Raw genomic sequence first — 16510 nt, 5'->3', positions numbered from 1 at the left:
CAAATGAGTGATTTTTAGTATACTGCAACTATACAATATCTCCAACTAATTTAGTTCCAAAAAACGAATTTTCCATGAAATAAAAATGCATGAGAGCACAGGATAATGTGGAAAATCTAATTAGTCAATCAGTTCAACACTGCAACTGGAATTGGGCAGAGAGTGGTCTAAAGTGCACTTTACTCATGAAAAGTAGTTTTAATATTTATTTATGTGTGGCCACTTATACTGCTACATTGTAGTGTAAAGGCATATATTCCAGAAGCTCCAGTCGCATAGAAAATGGATTCCTTGAATGTGAAAGCATTCAGCTAATAAAATGGCAACCCAGAGTCCTGATATAAACCTGACTGAAAAATCTATATTTTTTTGGCTAAGAAACTGAAGAGCTAAGAAACTTGGGTCGCACTTTATTTTGATGATCCGTTTGTTAAATGGAAGTTACATTGCATCTACATGCCCACTAATTCTCATTAGATTATAAGTAGACTGTTAGGTTGGGGTTAGGGTTGGGGTTACGGTTAGTGTAAGTTGACATGTACTTACAAAGTTTCTTATAGTCAGTTAAATGTCTGTTAAAGGAGCAGAATTAGCAGATATTACTGGACCATATAAATGGACCATCAAAATAAAGTGTTACCGAAACTTGATCTAAAAAAGAGCAGATCAAGATCACAGCAGAGCAGAAAGAGAAGACATGATTTGAAGCAAAGTCCTGAGATTTTCCTTCTCATTTTTATCTGCTGTAACCTTGGATTTTTTAGCAACCTTTCATCCTTCTGCAATAATTGTTATTCTTTAATTGTAATCACTGCATTATTTCTAAGGGATAACCTATGGCTTGCCACATGAAAAAGGATTTTAAATGCACAAGGCAGGACCAGCCCAATGTGAAGCATTTTAAATCCTTTTAAATGGCAAACCATTGACTAACCTTTTTTTTTTTTGGTCATTTGCCAAATTTTAAATACATTAAAAATAATTTATACAGTGCAATATTTGACCAATTTTTAGATCTCCCCTCGTTATAAAGCTCATAGTAACATGTGATAGCTAGCACCTCCTGATTTTGCCAAGTGCTAGTTGTCCAGAAAACAAAATTTTTTATGATGACCCAGGGATAACAACTCCATCAGCCAATCAAACGTTATCACGTCATCATTATGTGCCCCCTGCAAAGTCAGCAAACATTCAAAAAAAGAAGAAAAAAAAGCACCTGCCATTTTTTTACCATTAAAGAGGACAAGTGAAAAGATAAGATCATGAGTTTTCACCTATCAATTTACAGAATGATGGTAAAAATAATATTTGTTCATGGATTTGCTCTTTTTTCTATTTAACATTAGTTTGCATTGACAAGATAGCCTAATTAGCCATCCATACAAGCCTAACATTAGATTGATGTGCTCTAACTCACTTCTGCATTTCAGGCGTTTGTCTTTGAATGAAACTGAATGCGATTCAACAGAAATTGGCAGTGTCAAAATATATACTAAAACAGAATTATTAGACAAATTTGCAGTCACGATAAATTAGAAAAAGACTTCAATCGTTTTAATTTTAAAAGTTTAATCGAATTTGATAGCTAGGCACACTATTTAAAAAAATCTATTCGTTATCTTGTTTTAATTTGAGCCAGAAAGTACGTTAGAGCACATCAATCTAACGTTAGACTTGTATGGATGGATAATTAAGCTAACTTGTCAATGCAAACTAATGTTAATTGCTCGCTATACTGGAATAAAAGAGCAAATCCAGAAACAAATATTAATTTTACGATCATTCTGTAAATTGATAGGAGAAAACTCGTGATCTTACCTTTTCACTTGTCCTCTTCACTGGTTTGCATGTGATTAGGTACCATGGTGATTGATCCCCATCAGCTCCCTGGTGAAGTTAATGTTTATGACTGTGATATTACAAAGATGAGTTAAGCCTCTGGCAACTGTCACTGAGTTTCTATGGTTTCTAATGTTTAAGGAAAGCACATTTTGTTAGCCAGCACTCACTTTTTGGGGATTTACACCTTCCTAAATTTAAATAGTAACAGTTTTTGACTCCACTAAGCTACAAACACAAATTAGGTGTCATTGGAAAGAAGACAATTTGGGCTTTACTGTGGTAAAAGGGGAAGTTACATGCTGAAAAATATATAAAAATATGGAATAAAATCACTGTCATTAATATTTCGTGCGTAAATAAAATTCACGCATTCGTAATTATAAAATCGTAAAGGAAAACGGAGCGTACTCGTAATTTTACGAGGCTACAATTCCAAAATCTGCGATTAGAACAGACACAGATACGACATTTTGTTTTTCTGTTTGTTTATGACTGATAAATTTACGATGGGTGTACTTTACAAACACGAATTACAGTTTCACCACGGACACGAAGTCCTGATTACGAGTACGAATCAAACAGCGAGACTTCACTGTCAAAATTACGTCACCGCGTCCACAGGCATTAATAAACAAGCGAGAGTCATCGATCACAACGGCGCGCCTGCTGGACGTTCGAGCTTACACACACCGTCTCAGATAAGATTTCTGTTATTCCCTCTTTGAGAAATGTCCGTCATGAGCTGTAATAAAGGTTGAGACTCAATGAGGTCCTCTTTCACTGTGTTTCATGGACATTTTACTGAATCAAAATGAAGAACGGGCCGAGGATAGAGAGCTAGCATAATGTCAGTTAACGTTACAGGCAGCGAGCGCAGAGTCTCTCAGTGAATCACTGAACGGTGTTCAACTATAACAGGACATCTGTTGATTAAGTCACCTTTTTTAAAGCCAGATCGAATATTGATCTATTATGTAATGAAGATATCAGCAAAAGGCAGTTTAAATATTTGAGGGTTTGTGCTCACCAGAAGTTTGTAACGTTAAACATTTATGAGACTATGAATCAAAATAAATAAATGTTAAATATGTGACCTCGGACCACAAAACCAGACATGAGGGGCAATCATCTGAAACAGACCTGTATGTCATCTGAAAGCTGAATAATTAAGCTCCTCATTGATGTATGGAGAGGAGATGATATGATCAGATATATATATATAATCTTTAAATTTGTACAAAGTAAAGTATTAGTAACTATTGATATAAATGTTTGTTATGTTATTTGTTATTATCTGTTTGTTATATTACTTGATTAAACTATTAGTTACATTATATTGTATCACTATAATTAATAAACTATTACCATAAACATTTATATTACCACTTAGCCGCATACTATTCGTTGTGTTTCTCTCTTTCCGTGTGTGTTTGTTCTATATTGGTGATTGTTTAATTACCACATTATATTTAGCTTATTCTGGTTTATTTAAAGTTAATTAATTGATAAGAGTAAAACTTTTCTTTGTTTTATCTACCCATACTGGATAAATCTGTCTAATTTAATTTGTGTTCTCTGGCGCGCCGTTGTGATCGATGACTCTCGCTTGTTTATTAATGCCTGTGGACGCGGTGACGTAATTTTGACAGTGAAGTCTCGCTGTTTGATTCGTACTCGTAATCAGGACTTCGTGTCCGTGGTGAAACTGTAATTCGTGTTTGTAAAGTACACCCAACGTAAATTTATCAGTCATAAACAAACAGAAAAACAAAATGTCGTATCTGTGTCTGTTCTAATCGCAGATTTTGCAATTGTAGCCTCGTAAAATTACGAGTACGCTCCGTTTTCCTTTACGATTTTATAATTACGGATGCGTGAATTTATATTCCATATAAAAATGTATACATTATGAAGTTATGAGAAAAAAAAATTGTATTGAGTTCAATATTTGTTTTTCCATATACAAACACGGGAAAAAATAAATTTATTGTCCTAGAAAAATATGTCTTGCAAGCCAAATGTTTCATGAGTTTATATTTCAAATTTGATTAAGATAGCAAAGACACAATGAGATTTTTGTAAAAAGTTTTCTGAGACTATATCTTTGTCCTTTTTTCCCTCACCGTCAGAGGCACTTTCTCAAAATGACCTTCCCAAACTAAAACAGTAACAGTTGCCGAATAATTTGGTCTACATTCAAAGTTCATGTATCTTTGAAAAAAAGACACTTTGGGCTTTATTATCCATCATCTAGAGTTTAAAATGCTCAAAATGAAAAAAAAAGTTATCGATGCTTAAGTTATGTAAAAAAAAAATTTGCACCACACTAAACATTTTTTTATTTCATAAACAAATATATGAAATGAGTCCTGGAGCAATACAGAGAATTAACCAGTCAAAAGCCACACATCTTCTGACTATATATTAAGAATTTGATGCCAATATCATGCAAAATGAAATTTCTGTTTTCCAGCCAATCAGGATGAAGAATTTCAACAGACCATGGAATAAATTAGTGTCATATTTGTAAACTCTACTTCTTCTAGCATTGTATAGCCATAGCTACAATTAAATTTAACTTTAGCAATAAGAATTAGATGATTTTTTTTTAAATCAAGTGTTTTTGAATCATTCTCTAATTTGATCTCCTCTGTATAAGGGGTATTGCAAGTAGCACATGTGGAAACATAGCGCAGCAGAATTTCCCTCAGCCATGCTGTTTAAGAGTGTCATACTCTGGTAACATGGCTTCATATTCCCATTCTCTTTTGTGCTGACATGCGCCCCTGCCTGAGGCGTCCCAGACTGTAGATCACTCCCTGAATGCTTTGTCCCATCTATCACATCTTTCCCATTTACAGTCGCTCTGAAAATATTTGGACGCTTTGGTGGTTTCAAGTTCTAAAGGTTACACCACAGCTCTGAAAGCGTGGTCCACACACACACACACATATAATAAACTATATCAGGTGTTGTGTCTCCCAGGGTCTTTAGGTAAGAGACCTTGTATCTGTAGCTGAGAAATGGCATTTTGTGTAATAGCAAGTTGCCTCCTACGCTGCCTGAAGAAAGAACAGCATGGAATTGTTGAACACACACGTCGAAGTGTAAAAGCGTAGGAGGATTTGGTCTCAGAGTCACTAGAATGCAAGATTTTATATTGATTTAGTTTCACACATGTTGTTTATACATATTGGGTACACATATTGAGTTTCAGGTGTCAGTTGCTGTCAGAGCCAATAATTAAATTTATGCTTCAAATATGTTAAGAGTGCAGGTTTGAATCTGTTTTTTGGTGAACCAAATCATTATTTCATAAGAGTGCATACAGTGTAATACATTTCCTCTGTGATTTTGTTTGTTTGTTTATTTGTTTGTTTGTGTAATATGTAAAAAAAATATTATTAAAACACCAGAGTTAAACAGTTTCTCTAATGCATCAGGTAATTTTGTATATCAGATAATAATATATCATATAATTTAGGGCTGCCACATTATAATGCCATAATCATAAAATATTCAGGCTGCCAAATATAATATTGAGTGTGAAATCTGATATATAATACTTTGATGCAAAAACATAATAATAATATGTATAACTATAAATAGTGCCACTATTCTTTAATCCAGGGGTCACCAATCTCGGTCCTAGAGGGCCAGTGTCCCTGCAGGGTTTAGCTCCAACTTGCCTCAACACACCTACCTGGATATTTCAAGCATACCTTGATTAGCTTGTTCAGGTGTGTTTGATTAGGGTTGGAGCTAAACTCTGCAGGACACCGGCCCTCCAGGAACAAGTTTGGTGACCCCTGCTTTAATCCATCATGTACTTAAGGCAATAGTTCATCACCCTTGGCTTGTTCGAAGCAACTGTTGACTTCTATAGTACAGAATTTGTTCTTCCTACTTGGATGTCCAACAGAGCAAAAAAAAACAACAATCTGGTTTGAAACAAGAAAAGGGTCAGTAAATATTGTCTGATTTGTCATTTTTGGGGTAAACTATCCCATTAAAAGGCAATAAAGTTTTCAACATAAACAATGAAACATTTCTCATAAGCATCGCAGTGTGTATTTATTGTATGGTGAGCTCTGCTGTGATGTGATTTTCCCTTTGGGATTAACAAAATCAAAGTCTAAAAGTCTTTAAAATCTAAATGAGCTGCTATCTATCAGCATACACCACTTTAATTGCGTATCATCTACTGCATATCACCAACATATACAGGCCATCCTACTCATTTGATACACTTCTTTTTTTGAACACTATATATATATATATATATTTGTTTGCCTGTTCGTCTACAGTGACTGATTGTATCTGAGCTGGACTGACAGGTTGAAAATGACTTCACTAGTAGAGCGCAGTAAAACTAGATGGAGATGCACTTCATTCACTAAGCCGATGCAGTAGGAAAATAAACAGAGAACCACATTTATTTTCTCTGGATGGAAAAAAAAAGCATTAACTTACAGTATCATCCCCATCTTAAAATTGGCAGAAACCCCATCTATATTTAAAAGAAAAGCGAGGCCTTTGAAAATGAGGTTTGTTTTTACTTTTCCGTCGCATTGGAAATGTGACTCTCTTCTGCGCTTGGTACAACTAAGAGCGCAAACAATTTCTTTCCACACAGAGGGTCATTTATTCTTCTCCATTCATAATACATCGACAATCTTTTCCACAGAACACATCGTGTTTTATGCACTGGGCAACATTACCTTCTACTATTGTTCACAAAATATGTTGTCCTGCATCTGATATACCTCAGATGTTAATAACCAGAGTGCAATAACAAAATTACATTAGCTATTCATTACTGCATTCTCATATTATGCCTCAAATGAAAATTTGCACTCATTGCGAAGCATGTTAATGATCATGGACCGTATTCTAATATGCTAAAAGCTATATTTTAGTGTGGTTTCATCTAATAACTGGCAAATGTGACCTTATCTGCTGCAGCTATTGATTTGAATTCATATTCTACTTATTTTGCTCTGTGTTTTTAGGTGAGGAACGTGACTGTGGATGGTCATTATGGAGCCTGGTCAGGATGGAAAACTTGTAGTCACAGTGATGGTGGCAGTGTTGGTTCGTGCCAGTGTCGAACCCGAGCGTGTGACAGTCCAAGTCCTCAATGTGGAGGACAGCCTTGCCAAGGAATTAGTGTTGAAGTGGCAAACTGCTCCAGGTATAAACAACACCACAAAAATATGCTCAAACTGTACAAAATATCTGTAAACTAGCATTTGTCCATATTTTTTTATTTTATTATTATTTATTATTTATTTTTTGAATTGCATTATGAGACAATTTTTTCAAATGTGACTTTTATTAATAGTTTGAAGTGATCTATTGTCTGTATTTTTGTAAATTAATTCTTAATCCTTAAAATAATCCATAACTTTTCTGATTTTGGCTCTAATGTAATAATGTTTTTTTATTCTACTTTGGAATAATAATTTCTGTGAAGTAAACCTGATTTGAGCTGAATTTAATTAAATTACAGTACAAAAACCTGGTGATAAACTGCCAGTACTTTTTCTGTTATTTTACAGATTTATTTCTATATTATTTCTTATACGATAAAGTGTTTTAAACTACTAAACTCACTTTATTAAACTAAAACTCAACATCAAAAGTCGACAGAGTAGAGATGCAATTCATAACTGTAAGCAAACTGAAAACACCTGTAATGCGTGAAAAACTGAAGTGCAAAATGCATTATCTTTAAAGGGATAGGGAAGCGATGAAAAAATGCTGTTGATTTGCTCACGCTCAGACCTTCAAACATGTAGGTGGCTTTTTGTCTTCAGTAGAACTTTAAAGAAGATTTTAGGTGAAATTGTTAGTCAGAATGAACAAAACAAAATGAATACATGTGGCTCTTGATGAAACACTGAGCTCTTCTGAACTGAAATGATCAGTCTTTTAAAGATACTGAACATTATTTACAACATTGTTCACTTTATTCCACAGTCTCATTTTTTTCTCAACCACAGCTTAATTTTGTCACATTTTCAATGTTTCTCTTATGTCACTTTAATGTATTGCAATGTTCATGAATATTGCATGTTAATGTCTCTTTTTTCTATAAATTATTTGTTTTTATTGACAAATTTAGATTTAAATTTGTATCATTTGGCATACACTTTTATTTTACTAAATGGAATATAGAATAGAGACTGATTTGTTAGTGTTTCGCACAACTCTGAAATTATTTCTTAAAAAATATACCCTTACCGGCCACTTTATTAACTGCTCGTTAACACAAATTTAATAATCAGCCAACTACATGGCAGCAACTGCATTTGGGCATGTACTGTAGAAAAATGGGCAATACGATCTGCTGCAGTTCAAACCGGGCATCTGAATGGGGAAGAAAGGTGATTTAAAAGACTTTGAACATGGCATGGTTGTTGGTGCCAATTGGGCTGGCCTGAGTATTTCAGAAACTGCTGATCTACTGAGATTTTCATGCACAACCATCTCTACAGTTTACAGAGAATGGTCAGAAAAAAAAAATATCCAGTAAGCAGCAGTTCTGTGGACGCAAATGCCTTGTTGATGCCAGAGGTCAGAGGAGAATGGCCAGACTTGTTCAAGCTGATAGAAAGAGTTAGGGGTTAGGGTTTGGGTTAGATAACAGTAACTCATATAACCATTCAGTACAACCGAGGTATGCAAAAGAGCATCTCTTGAAAGCACAACACGTTGAACCTTGTGGTGGATGGGCTACAGCAGCAGAAGACCACACCAGGTCCCACTGTCAGCTAAGAACAGGAAACTGAGGCTACAATTCGCACAGGCTCACCAAAATTGGACAATGGAAGATTGGAAAAAACGTTGCCTGGTCTGATGTGTCTCAATTTCTGCTGCAATTTTCAGATGGTAGGGTCAGAATTTGGCATTAACAACATGAAGACATGAATCCATCCTGCCTTGTATCAATAGTTCAGGCTGGTGTTGGTGGTGTAATGGTGTGGGGGATATTTTCTTGGAACACTTTGGGCCCCATTAGAGCATCTTGTCAACACCACAGGCTACCTGAGTATTGTTGCTGACCATGTCCATTCCTTCATGACCACAGTGTACTCATCGTCTGATGGCTACGTCCAACAGGATAACGAGCCATGTCATAAAGGGCGAATCATCTCAGACTGGTTTCTTGAACATGACAATGAGTTCACTGTACTTAATTGGCCTCCACAGTCACCAGATCACAATCCAATAAATCATCATGAATGTGCAGCCGACAAATCTGCAACAACTGTGTGACCAAAATCTCCAGTATTTCCAGTACCTTGTTGAATCAATGCCATGAATGATTTATGCAGTTCTGAAGGCAAAATGAGGTCCAACCCGTTACTAGTAAGGTGTAACCTAATAAAGTGGCCAGAGAGTGTAAATATTAAAAAAATTATAATATTAAATAAGAAATTCTTAAATTGAAAATTAAAAAGTGACATTTTATTGCTTACATTATCAACATTTATCTCACAACTGTAATGTTCACATAACTCATGTTTAATATGACAACTCTGACTTTATAACTGTACAGTCACAATATATTTAATGATTTATATCTAATTTATATTTATGTATACTGGGTGATGTTACTTTATAACTCACAGTTTGAGATCTCATAACTCTCATTTTAGAAACTTTCATTTTTAATTGCATATCTCCAAATTCTCCCAAACATTTTTTTAGATCATCTCAACACGACTCCCTTTTATTAATTTGTCAATTTTTTGTGAGAAACTTAGAAACACAGGTCTCTGTGGGATTCTGATCTAAATTTGAAGACAAAATAATTTCACCCAATTAAGTTTCCTTTATTTAATCCCACATTACATAAACAAGCTTAGAAGGGTCTTAACTGAGATCCTCAGTTAACAAACTGAAGGTTGGATTATAGCAGCCAGCTGTGCCAGCGTTTGATTAGTGATTACTGCTATTATGTATCTGTCTGCAGAAATGGAGCATGGACACCGTGGACGGCCTGGGCTCCATGCAGCACCAGTTGTGGGATTGGATTCCAGGTTCGGCAGCGGTCCTGCAGTAACCCCACTCCCAGACATGGAGGACGCGTCTGTGTGGGCCAAAACCGGGAGGAGAGGTACAGATACAATCACAAATACAGCACACAAAGCTCTATTGAACAGTAGGCCCATTGCAGTGCCATGTGTTTTTTGTAACTTTCAGCCTGCCGTAGGTATTGTTTGTTGTTTAAACATTTAATGCATTTGTACCTATTTGTGCATCCATGGGAATGCTGGCCTAGTTAAGTAGGTGTGTTAAGTTGACGTATTGCTATTTTGAGACAACTCAGATAGACCCCTCTATTGACCAACTAAAACCTGGTCTAAAGTCAATGGCACAGTTTAGAGCATTCGTGATATTAGATCCAAATAAGACCTTGAGATGAAGAACCATATATGTCCATATTTTCAAATTTTGAGTAATAAGATTTTTTTATTTGGATTGGGAACATTATATTATAAATATTTTATTTTACTTGAAGATAGACAACAAAAGAGAACATTTTTCAGTGTCAGTATTAAAAATCAAAAGCTATTTATATTTCTCAAATATGGAAGAACGGTGTATGTCCAGGTAATGTGGAATAACAGCATAACTCCAATGCTTTAACTCAGTTTTAATACAGACAAAAATAATTCTAACTTCAGGTTAATATTAAGCATTTATTTCAAGTTTATTATGATTATGATTATTATTATTATTATTATTATTATTATTATTATTATTATTATTATTATTATTATTATTATTATTATTTAAAAACAGAAAGTACCGTATGAACAAATAAACAATAAATAAATAAATCTTTATCATAGTCTCTGAACTTTTGATCACCTCTTGTATGTTAAGATAGCTCCAATAGTGCACCTTGTCATTTATTACACATGTATATACTTCAAACTTTTCTCACGCTCCGCCCTCGGCTCTCGACATAAATAAATATATGTAAGGGATAATCAAAGGCTTGCCGTGCGTTAAAGAATTTTAATGCACGACGTGGAAGGCGAAGGACCACACGAAGCGCAGCCACCTACCACCTATATGATGAGGGAGAATCTGTATATATATTGGCTTTCTCTTAACATTACCTTTAATGCTGCGAAAGCTGGGCTGCCTATAGCAGAATTTCCTCAATTTACATTTCATACTAAACATACAAATCTTATTAAAAGTACCATATCAATTAGATATGCTTTAGGAATATGTTACTTTTTGCATTGGCTGATGAAATAAAATAATTTACATTATTTCCTACCAACTTTAAGCCTTCACACTTTATTCTGTTTAGTTTTAACATGCCGTTTTTATAAAATCCATTTAACAAATATTTTTGAACATCTTAAGTAAATAATGTAATTATGTAAATATGTAAATATTACAGAGAAAGCAATCAAAGCCTATTTTAGAAATCTCTGCTGTTAAATATGTAAGTTAGGGAAATTTTGCAAAAGAAAAAACATATTAGGACAGGTAAGAGAACATTCTGCTTTATTTATCTTTAAAACAAAAGCATGTTGCCAAACATGCAGGATCAGTGTAATATTACATAATTTACGGTCATAAATAAAGTATAAAATGATCTGCCTAAAAATTCAGCTGAGAACAAATAATAGGTTCAAAAGTCCAAAGACTGACCGTTAGATACACAAAGATTTATTATATATCACGTTTTAACAACAGAGATGCAAGAGATTAGATCCAGCGGCAGGTCCTGTGATGGTCTGGCCGATATAAAGCTTCGCTCGGGGGGGGAGCCGTTCATGGAGCTGCCGCTGACCGCCCGGGGCTTCCAACATTTTTAAGTGCAGATTTGCCTTAAAAATAACTATATTCTCGCTTGAAAACTTGATTTTGTGGCATAATAGATGAGTATTTTTCTAATTTTGCAGATTTCCCATCCGCCATTAACAGTCTTCATCTGTTTCCTGTGGAGCATTTATTTCAAACTGTGATCAAAATTGACTGGAACCACACGTGCGTTTCAACGAAAATAATGCACACCCTCCAGCCAATCAGAATCAAGAATTTCAACAGACCATGGAATAAAACAAATAAACACTGCTTGCCATAGTTTACACAGGACAGGCAGGAAATATGCATTAATACAGCTTTATTATATATGGTATGTGGTTTATTTTGATAGGTTAGCTGTTTTTTGTACTATTTAGCGCTCCTCAATGCGTTCAGAAAGAGAAAGAGATCACATCACATATACGGTTCTTCCACGGACCTCTTTCGGTGGATTTTCCCCTGGTTTTTGTTCACCTTTTCAATTCAAATATGCTTTCCCAGCATCCCTTAAAGCCTTCCTTGCTCATTTCTTCCATTTGTTCATGCCGGTCAATCCTCATGTCGATCATGTCAATCGTCTCCTTTTTTTGCAGAGTTTTGCCTTTAATGTTTGAAGCGGACATGTCAGCTAGCAGCATCTCCGTAGTGTTTTTTTTTTTGTGAAGCTGTTTTAATGTTTAAATTGCAGACTCTTGGTCACGCGAAAATATCCATAACTCTTTCTATACACAAAGTTCACACAATTAATGTCACGTGATTATCTCATTTTTTTTTTAACTTATACGGTTGTTTGTTGCACGCACTCAACTGTTGCTGCACGTTGCTTATTACACATACAGGGATGCAGAGCAACACACAAACACACAAATCTTTAAATATGGAAAATGAAGATTATTGAAAAATGAAAAGTAAAAGATTATTATTGTCTACAAAATATAAAAAAGGCCATGGCCAACACATTCTCACTTCTGTCTCTTCACATATTGAGGCTCAGTGAGGACCACTTTTTCTTTGGCCAATCAAGTTATGTCCACTTCCATATACTGATCTATTATTATTCGACTATGCCTAGGTATACCCAGATTTTCTTAATAGGGCATATTTATGTAAATTGTGACTGTAGTTGTATCTGCATGGTAATTACCTGTTTTAAATTGACAAATGATTAGTGCTAGGTTTTAATGGTTTCAGTGCTATTAACTGAGTTACTGTATTTTCTCATAAATGTATTCATACTGTAGTATAGGAGTTTTGACTGTTTACCTAAAAAAAACCTTACACTCCAATCATTGCCAAAATACTACCCAAAATGTCATTTAATCATAACTTTAAAATTGCCAGTGTCTTTTGAGTCAGCATATCAATGCTAAAGGTTTATCTTTTAAGGCATGAACATGATTAAAATATATTAATAGCGTAATAATAATGTCATTAAAATAGAAATTGAAAATGTATTAGTCTACCAAAATAGGTTTCGGTGCATCTGTAGTGCCACTTTTTTTTCTGAAGCCTTATTTATTACAATATTGTTTTTAGAACGTGCATTCAGAATTAATTTATCTCACAGATCTAATTGAACACATGCCAGTTTTGAAAAGGCACAGAGCTGCTTTTGTTTTATTTTTTCTTCATCCTCACCTGCTGCATGCATGATCGCGGCTGTGATTGCCTGGCAGTTGACAATAATGAATGAATAGGCGCAGCTCATTTCATTGCTTTTTATTACTCATCCTATTATGCAATGTTCATATCTAGAAAGCTTGTTAGTGCATAACCAGCTTCACGTGAACCCAGTGCTCCAGTGCGAGAGGTGCTTCTTTATCTGCCCCTTAATTTGCGTGACTGGGATCCAATTAAAATTAAACATGCTAAGGCTTGTTAATTACAGAGCCCGTAATACTGTAGGTATATGAATTTGCAGTGACTGATCATGGCAGAATAATGTCGAAGCGGCGTTGCCCTGAAGATGTGTGAGGTTTCTAAGCAACAGGGCATCGCTGCTGAGAAATGAGAGCTGAAGTGGAGGATAAAGAGATGCGAGACAGAGAAGCATCTGCTGGAAACAGTTGTGGTCCCTTCATTTGAGGTGCAACTTCCCAGACTTGCACTTCAGTCTTTTGTCTTCAAACATTTCAGTTCATATTCTCGCGTATGGAAAAGATATCGATGTGTTAAACTGTCTGAATCACAAAGGTTCTTCTTACAGAGCAGAACAATTTGAGGCAATGGGAATTATCACTATTTTGTCTCAGTTGTTCCTCTTAGATTAGACATCGATAAATGGTTCTCTTCAGGAATCAGTGCTGACGTACAAGGTGAAAAGTAAACAATAAATAAACAGCTGTTTGTATTTTACTTTGTTATGTCACATTATTTAATTGTATTTTAAAAAAATTTCGACCAAAGTGTTAGCCAAATGACTAAATGAAAAGTTTAAAGTTAAAGCAATAGGAAAAATACTATATTAATTTACATTGCTTTGTCTTATATTACATTACATTACTTTCTTAGATTACATCGCATCAGATTACATTATTTTATTTTATTTGAAATATGTTTAAAATTCATCACATCCCACAGGAAAACATACTTTAGTGATTTATAGTTATTACTTTCATATTTACATTTATGTGGTTCATGCTTTTGAACCATACTATAGTAAACTACTTGAATTAATCTGTTGTGGTAATTCTGTAGTTGTTACAGAAACACAACAACTATAGGGCTCTATTTTAATGATCCATGGCGCATAGTCTAACAGGGTTGTGCTAATTCTTTTAATGAGTCATGGGTGTGTTTTGAGCATAACGTGAATTAAACCAATCAGAGTCTCATCTCCCATTCCCTTTAAGAGTCAACTGTGTCACACTATGGTGCATTTGCTATTTACATGGTGGACTTTGTAAGTGGAAAAACTGAATGGTTCAATAGCGAAAAAAGAGTTAAACAGACCATCTGCAGTGTGAGGATAAAGAAAGAGCCTTCTGCATTTGGCCTCTTTACTTTCTCTTTACTTTACTTTCACTCTTTACTTCTTTACTTTTGAGTAAATAAATGTAAATAAAATACAAATACTAAAAATGAGCTGAAACTGAAATGACAAACATGACAAGTGAAAGCAAGATTGCAATATAAGTTATACACAGTTAAAGTCAGAATTATTAGCCCCCCTGAATTATAAGCCCCCCTGTTTATTTCTTTCCCCAATTCCCGTTTAACGGAGAGAAGATTTTTTTCAACGCATTTGTAAACACAATAGTTTTACTAACTCATTTCTAATAACTGATTTATTTTATCTTTGCCATGATGACCGTAAATAATATTTTACTAAATATTTTTCAAGACACTTCAATACAGCTTAAAGTGACATTTAAAGGCTTAACTAGGTTAATTAGGTTAACTAGGTAGGTTAGGGTAATTAGGCAAGTTATTGTATAAGGATGGTTTGTTCTGTAGACTATCAAAAAAATATAGCTTAAAAACACGTTTATTTCATCGTTAGTAAATCCAAACGTGAGCGTGAAATCTGGCATACGCAAAGTTTTTGTGCATACGCAGCATTGATACATGAGGCCCCTGGTATTTATTTTATTCATTTATTCATTCTCAAGCACTTTAGCAGAAACATGTGAAACTAACCTGATCCACGAAAATATTTTTTCATTCAAGTGTCTTGGCTTTTGAAAAAGTATCTGCTGAGAAGTAAATTCTTCCAGTGGGACGGAACAGAACGATCACAGCACTGTTGTTTGAGTCACCACAGAAACACAGACATGGGGCATAAGACACGGAGAGGGCTGCAGATTGCTAGACTTTTTAAAAATATTTTTGTGGAGGTGACTGAAGCACAGGATTTCTGCCACCTTTTGCATTTTCCATCTCCTGCCCCCCGCTTACACTCTTTATCCAAGGCGCCGGGGCACTTGATGCCCTTAGGTGTCTAAGCATAAAGCCTGTGAATGATCAGCAAAAAAGTTCTGGCGCAAAGCTTTGAGTTTTGAGCTCCAGCCCTAGCAAGTCTACAAGAGTTTTCACACCGCCCATCCGCTTTAATAAAACACCTCGACCAGCCCAGCGCTGCATAATGGCTGTGAAAACACATCCGGGGAGCACGTCAAGGCCCTCAGTTTTCATTTAAGCTTGAAGGGACCCGAGTTAATGGCTCAAATGTGCTTTGTCAGTTGCTTTAGCAAGGACGATACTTCGGACAGAAAGAAGAAAGCCGCATTCCTGTTTTTGTTCGACTTTGGGCTACTGCAGATTCACTATAGTTCTGGCTCTTTTGTCCAGTTCTAAAAGAAGTTTGGATTCACTTGTTAGTGCTGCGGGGAACTTTTTCTCTTTGTCGTCCTGCTCTGTCGTTGGGCATCTGTTCAGAGGTATTCAGCTCATATGTACAGTCACACTTTATTCCCTGTTCGCCACACTGCTGCCAGATGGCAAAGTCCTGAACACACGGCTCTGCAGAGGGCCGGTCACCATGAGATGTCCTCCAGGAGGGTTAGACAAAGAGAGAAGGAGAGAGAAAATTAGAGAGTCAGTTAAAAGGGGTGCTTTTATGCCTCTTTTTATGAGATGTATTACAAGTCCCAGAATGTGTCTGTGAAGATTCAGCTCAAAATACTTCACGGATCATTTATTATACCATGCTGAAAATGTTCTTTTTGGGGTGGAAGCAAAAGCACTGTGTTTTTTGAGTGTCTCTTTAAATGCAAATGAGCTGCTGTTTTTCAAAAGAGGGTGGAGCATTTATATCTTGTGCCTCAGTTAAAGTATGTTTGAAATCAAAATTTACTGTATATTTTGCTAGCACACATTGTTATACCTT

The 16510-nt window shown here is 35.3% G+C and overlaps 1 protein-coding gene across 2 annotated transcripts in view; it reads left to right on the top strand.

Moving 5' to 3' along the window:
* sema5a (sema domain, seven thrombospondin repeats (type 1 and type 1-like), transmembrane domain (TM) and short cytoplasmic domain, (semaphorin) 5A) overlaps positions 1 to 16510 on the top strand; it is a 298541-nt gene that overhangs the window by 200900 nt on the left and 81131 nt on the right. For both annotated transcript variants that reach the window (XM_056451158.1, XM_056451159.1), the window contains exons 13-14: positions 6855 to 7036; positions 9824 to 9967. In XM_056451158.1, the coding sequence (XP_056307133.1) occupies positions 6855 to 7036; positions 9824 to 9967 (326 nt within the window). The remainder of the gene's footprint in view (positions 1 to 6854; positions 7037 to 9823; positions 9968 to 16510) is intronic.

This window comes from Danio aesculapii, chromosome 24 (assembly GCF_903798145.1).
Source record: "Danio aesculapii chromosome 24, fDanAes4.1, whole genome shotgun sequence".
Classification (NCBI taxonomy): Eukaryota; Metazoa; Chordata; class Actinopteri; order Cypriniformes; family Danionidae; genus Danio; species Danio aesculapii.
The sequence above is the reverse complement of the archived record's forward strand: the minus strand, read 5'-3'. Positions and strand labels throughout refer to the sequence as shown.